Source organism: Cydia pomonella, chromosome 21 (assembly GCF_033807575.1).
Source record: "Cydia pomonella isolate Wapato2018A chromosome 21, ilCydPomo1, whole genome shotgun sequence".
NCBI lineage: Eukaryota > Metazoa > Arthropoda > Insecta > Lepidoptera > Tortricidae > Cydia > Cydia pomonella.
The window spans coordinates 3,688,917-3,696,050 of NC_084723.1; the positions used below are offsets into that span (position 1 = coordinate 3,688,917).

General features: G+C 35.1%; 1 protein-coding gene across 1 annotated transcript in view; it reads left to right on the top strand.

Annotated features, from left to right (window-relative positions):
- Positions 1 to 724, top strand: part of LOC133529455 (uncharacterized) — a 48,787-nt gene extending 48,063 nt beyond the window's left edge. Inside the window, exon 11 of the mRNA XM_061867166.1 lies at positions 523 to 724. Coding sequence (XP_061723150.1) covers positions 523 to 664 — 142 coding nt within the window. The 3' untranslated portion in view covers positions 665 to 724. The remainder of the gene's footprint in view (positions 1 to 522) is intronic.
- Positions 725 to 7,134: the final 6,410 nt, after the last annotated feature.

Genomic DNA, 7,134 nt, shown 5'->3' on the forward strand with positions numbered 1-7,134 from the left:
CCGAAAAGCTAATGGTAAATATCATAAATGATATTTCGTACATAAGTTCCGAAAAACTCATTGGTACGAGCCGGGGTTTGAATCCGCGACCTCTGGATTGAAGTCAGACGTCACATCCACTCGGTCACCACCGTTTACCTTATAAACTAAAATATATCAAAATAAAATAAACCAAGTCCCTATATCCCGAGACCAAAATCGAAGAGGAGGGCGATTCTAACTTTATTATCTTGTTATGAAACCGTTATGGATATGATCTATCAGCTGTCAACAGAGACAATAAATAAATAATATTCGAATCGTCCTCTCGGTATCTTCAGCTTTCACGGCTAACGACATAACAACCTCTAGGCGACCCGTCCCAGTTTCTCAAATATATTTCACATGCAGGCTAGGCGTCTTTTACCAAACTTTAAGAAAGAAATCCTTTGCTAATGCCTTACCTGAGGAAGTACCAGCTCGTTTACCAGTACAGTCAAAAATATTTTAAACATCTCCTTAAAATCTATATTTGTTTTCAAGGGATTCCAACGAGCTCGTACCTGCAGCGGACAGCAAGTTTGCCATCCAGTACTACCGCTACGTGCAAGCAGCCCGGGACGGGCAGGAACAGAAGGAATGCTCCGTCATCTACCCTGATTGCCATATCGACTACAACAAGTAGCCACAGCCTACTAACTACCAGTTACAAACTTCCGGTTCATCATCTATTCTAACTGCCGTATCTGCTACAATACTTAGGGGCCAGACTACCAGTTCTTCATCTATCCTGCAACAAATAGCCACAGATTAACTTATACATGCAGCATGGGGTTACAAACTGCCATTTGCTAACTTCGACAAACTACGATTTTGTTTACCACAGTCAAAGCAAGTTCGACTTTCAGTATTACGACAAAAAAAAACATTTATTTCGGACATAAAAGGTTAGTCAAGCATTTTGGACATACACGAACTTAAAACTTTTTTTACTTAAAAGTATTGCTTAACTTACTATATATTATCTACTCCATTTTATATGAAACTAAAGAACGATGCAGGTTCAACCAGTTCTGCACATAATAAGACAAGTATATCGCAATATAAAATGAAACTATGAGCCCTCATTTTAAAGAAAATGCGGAGAAATCGTATTTTATACAATCGTGATATAATAGAGAGCTTTTCAGTCGAGTACCGTGTTTAGGCAACGAAGCTTGCTGAGTTGTCTAAGTAAGGTACTAGATTAAAAAGCTTGATTATATCACTATTGCATTCAATACTTTTTCTACGAGTCATCTAAAATATTTTTTTTACTATAAAACCTAAATAATTAATGAAAATTGGTAAGTATCTCAGTAGACAAAAATGTAGTACAAAAGATATAAACGCGCGTTGAATGAATATGCTCATGAAATAAATTGCCCGTTTATGTCTTTTCTTTTTCTATAACGACAAAGAGTGTACGGCGACAAACAAAGAACGTCTTTGAACCTTACGAGTATAGATAATTATTAATTACAAAAAAATTATGACAATTTAGTTTTATTGTCCCTTATTTAAGATGTACATGTACTGTACACTGTACGAGTGACTAACTTCGAACGCACGACTATCGTAATATGAGAAACCTATATCAATATGAGTATATACTTATCGATATTGAACCTCGAAAGGCGATAATCGCATCACCTTTGGTGTTTATTCCCTCGTGTACTTAAACGAAATCGAATGAGAGAGTGGTATGCGAAAATCTTACTTACGATACGAATGTCGTAAAACATAATCGTATGCGAGTTTCTCGTATGGAATGTGATTTTTTGTTTGATTTTGATAGTGCACGTGTTGCAAGTGTTATTTGACGTCATAATTTCAGACTTTTAAAATAACACTTGCAGACTTGTCTTGGTCTGACTCTAAAATAAAGTTGAAAGTCATAAAATTGACACACTCGATCGTTTTTAACAAGTAAAATGACGTATTTGTGTGTAAAAGTCAATGTTGTAAAAATATCGCTTTACTTTAACAATGACTCAACTTTTTATTGCCATGTTTTGTAAAATAAATACATTTCTTTAATTTAAAATTAAAACTTATTTAGAGTTGTGTTATTGTTAAACTGAAGTGGTATTTGTGTGTTGTGAATTTTAAATTATTTATTTTGTATGTTGATATTTTTACAATGTAGGTACGGTCACGTCTGAAAATATCGATACGGATAAAGTGCCAAAAATATGTATACACTACCCTAATATATGGGCCATAAAGTCGTGTATACATATTTTTGGTGCTGCGATCGTGTCGATGTTTTCAGATGTGACTGTACTTAAGTGATTCTGAGTATAAATGAAAAATGATATGAAAGGATTTGGTATGTTACTGAAAGTAACCAATCCTAGTTTTAATACTTTCTTTTGAATACGTAATTACTATAATTCTTAAGAGTCCGCATTAAGCTCGGTTCTCCATATCAACGTAGTTACTCTCTCATTTTAAATATACACAGTGTTTTTTTTTTATTTGCGTTAATTTCAAGGGTGCATTCCTGAGCTTAAATTAAGTAACTTACTCAAAGACACCGGCATTCTAATTAACTCCATTTCGAAGATGATCAATATTTTATTTTTATCTTATAAAGCACTTACGAGTGTGTACATTTACCTTAGGGCCCGTTCACATATTGATTAGTGTTTAGTACGGGTTAATACATTTGCTACTAAACGTAAGTACAAGATATCTCGGACGATCGATGTTCGAAATGACATTGACATGTCACAGTTTTCAATTGTTTGATTGAGATAAATGTAATTCCTGTGCAACAACAACGCTATATATGCAACATTTAATTACTTTTTATAACAAAAAAAAAAAAAATTTTTTTTTTTTGAGAATAATTATGTTATATAGTTTCCTTAAACGTACTTACTAATACCCCGAAGTTAACGGAATTCAATAAAAACATAGTGTATATCTATGCCTGCACTTTATGTAGCTTCAGATACCATAGTTGAAAAATACCGCTAATTTAAGTTTTATAAGCTGTAGCTATACAAACTAATTACAGGCAAAGTTTCATTACAATCCAATACGTAGTTTTAAAATGAGAAGGAAACTCCGTTTTTATGGGAAGGTGACATTCGGTCGTGCTTGCTGCGGGCTCTTATATAATGTTATTTATTGTAGGGTTTTATGGGAAATTGACTGTTATCTACATTTTACTGCATTTATTCGCCTTAAGTTCTTAATAGATGTAAATTCTACCAATTTATTTATTTTAGCGTAATAAAAACTAAACATAATAGTTACAGCTACGTCCAAAACTAGCGTTAGTAGCTAATTATTTGTTCTAAACAACGTTTTGATTGTTATTATAATTAAGACTTACTTTGATTTGGCTCATATTCTAATTTTTTTTGTAATTTTAATGCTAATTTTACCTACGCGGCTGCTCGTGCACTGCGGTGGTAGCACGGTTGCATTTTCATCACCTGTCACTATGCCTGTCACTTTCGCACTTATATACCTGTTAGAACGTGACAGGCATGGTGACAGATGATAAAAATGCGACCGTGCTTAGCCCGCTGTTGTGTATTATAATGGATATAGGTAAAAAACTTAAGTAAGTCACCTGTTGTATGTAGTTGTGACGTGTTCGAATAGACATTTGTTTTGTTTGTGTGTGTCTTTTAAACATGTATTGTCTATTCGAACACGCCACAACTACATACAACAGGTGACTTACTTAAGTTTTTTACCTATAGGTACCTGCGGTGGTAGCACGGTCGTATTTTTATCACCTGTCACCATGCCTGTCACGTTCTAACAAGTATGTAAGTGCGAAAGTGACGGGCATAGTGACAGGCGCCTCTGTGAAACACGCCGCGTGAGTGACTAAAATGCGTTAGTTAAACCGTAAGTTTAGCTTAATGTTAGTATGACTCATGAGTCATGATCCTCCAAATCCAAGGTCATGGCCTTGGAGGATTTAACAACTGGAGTCGCCTTTAAGAGCTTACCTTCTTCTTCTTCCTCGCGTTGTCCCGGCATTTTGTCACGGCTCATGGGAGCCTGGGGTCCGCTTGACAACTAATCCCAAGATTTATAATTTTTTATGATTTTATAAATTTATTTCATTAAATTTTTCAAGATTTGGCGTAGGCACTAGTTTTTACGAAAGCGACTGCCATCTGACCTTCCAACCCAGAGGGTAAACTAGGCCTTGTTAGGATTAGTCCGGTTTCCTCACGATGTTTTCCTTCACCGAAAAGCGACTGGTAAATATCAAATGATATTTCGTACATAAATTCCGAAAAAGTAATTGGTACGAGCCGGGGTTTGAACCCGCGACCTCTGGATTCCAAGTCGCACGCTCTCACCGCTAGGCCACCAGCGCTTCTTTAAGAGCTTACAACTGTGTCGAAAAGCTCGGCCAATGGTCATATTGTATGGACCAACGTTTATCTGACATAGTTATTTGTACGTTACGTTCACATGTAACGTGCCCCTCCCCAGCAAAAATATCGACAGACTGTTTTGTACAGAAAATTACAGACAAGGCTTCTCCTGTTGTTAAATCCTCCAAGTTCATGACTGTTTTAATTCGATTAGTAATTTTTTAAACAAACTGTATTGACACCCAATTTATAACTTCCTACTGATATTTTTTAAGAATTGGTAAAGTATTTAAAATTTCAACCCAATTTAATTTCCAATTTGTGTATATAGTTTCCTAAAACACACTTCAGTACCCCTAGTTTAAATAAATTCGATTTCGAAACGTGACGTACGCGTATGCGTTTAGTCTCATTTTGTATTGGATTTAGAAAGAGCGCGCCAAGCGGGACGTTTTGGAAACTCAAAATCCTATACAAAATGAGACTTAACGCAAACGCGTTCGTCACGTTATGATAAAATTTACACTAGGGGTACTGACCTCACTTAAAAGTATGAATTACTCGAAGTAAGTCTTTGTAGAGAGTAATTGAATTATTTATTAAAATTATAGAATAAAGCCATCCAGTCACTAGGACAATACATTTCGTATTGAACAAAATGCATTTAAGTTATTAATATAATGTGTTTTAATAAGTATACGAAGAGTCTTTGAAGAAAGTTCCGTAATCCCAGTGTTTTACAATTTCTTGTTATGTCAAATTATTTAAAATACCTAATTCATTTATTTTTATGAATGACGATGTTTATTAATCAATTCTAAAAAATATATATTTTTAAAATGGTTTTGCTCAAAAGTACTTGGTTAAGTTTTGTTTTAATAGTTTAATTATCGAATCAAGGAAATGGATTATAATTGTTTTAATTTGAAATAAACTATTTATTTTTATACTGCTTGAGTTTCTTATTCCTATAGACATTTATATAATCCGTGTTGTAGCGTAAGTACTTTAACTCGCATCCCTAAGGGCCACTTGCACTATCACACTAACCCGGGTTTAACTGGTTAAACCGTTAACCCAGTGTCAAATTGTACCGGTAACCATGGTAACTCCAGGGTTAACCAGTTAAATCATTAACTCAGTGTCAAATTATACTGGTAACCATGGTAACTCCAGGATTAATCGGTTAAATCGTTAACCCAGTGTCAAATAGTACCAGTAACCATGGTAAAATCAGGGTTAACCAGTTAAATCATTACTCCAGTGTCAAATTGTACTGGTAACCATGGTAACTCCAGAATTAACCGGTTAAATCGTTAACCCAGTGTCATATTGTACCGGTAACTATGGTAACTTCAGGGTTAATCGCTTAAATAAATAACCCAGTGTCAAATTGTACCAGTAACCATGGTAACTCCAGGTTTATCTGATTAACCTCGGGTTAGTGCGATAGTGCAAGTGGCGCCAAGTGATCTTGATGATTTTTAGAATAAATAAAAGGCTATGCCTAGCAGCAGTGAGATATGTATGTAGGATAAGAGAACTGTAAAATATACCCTTTAAAAAAATTGCGGTCTGCATATTGCGGAACACATAAATATGAGTCCCAACGAATTAATAAATATGTCCTTTGAAATAGGCATTGAAGTCGGTTGAGGGTATCAATTTTCATAATCGTCAGACAAAAATGCAGAAATTCAAAATGGCGGCCGGTTTTTATATTTTGACCTCAGCTTTGCCATAAGGGCTCTCTCGGATCCGTGCTATACAAGAGTATCTCTACAGATTCGGATTTCTCTTTAATGTCCACATAAAAACATCCTGTATGACATTCAAAAAATTCAAATTTCAATATTTTGCAAGTAGGCCTCAAAGCCTCCTCTTTTACAAGTCAATGTACATTTACAGTAATATCATATAGTATGATATAGTGACATGAAAAACACAGCAACATTTATAAATACAACAGTCAATTCCATACCTGGGTGTTTACCCAGGTATTGAATTACATTGTAGTAATGGTGCGCCTCTTTACTTAAGCCGCTGGCGGGGCAGCGCTAACAGTATCATGATAGCGTTGTTGGACAGGTGGGACTCCCCTCTGCTGCAGCGGTGGACAAAACTCCACTCTGTAGCAAAATAACAATGTACTTAGGTTAAAATTATTTTGTTATTCCCCTAACACTATTTTATAAGTTAAATGAAAATGTAACTAACAACTATGGATTTTTTATCCGAAATAAAATCATTTTATTTATTTATTATTATTATAATCTTAAAAAGAAATAATTACTACAATATGACAGAGATGTATAGTCTCTATAGTTAATAATTCATTAAAGGAGATGTAACGAAAATAAAAGTGTCCGTATGTCGTACAGGTAATCTGGTTACGGGTAAATCGTACTATGCTAAAAATGTGACGAACTCCGAAAGTGATGACCTCAGAAAGTGACGAACTCAGAAAGTGGTATCCTAAGAAAGTGTCCTCCTTCGAAACTAAAGGTCCTCAGAACGTGATCTAACTCGAAAGTGACCGTCTAAGAAAGTGACCTACTCCGCCTAAAGGCAAGGGAGCCTATTTATTCCTGAGTATTCCGCGACTCGATTTACTGTCTAATATAAATTACGTCGGACGATATTTATTATTCACAACCAGGACTGAAGGTCCGGTATAAGAAAATTTCTTATACCGACTGTTTTTTTAAATCCTTAGCCAAATTTTGCGAAGTGAATAATAAGCTCATACTGAGAAACTTAC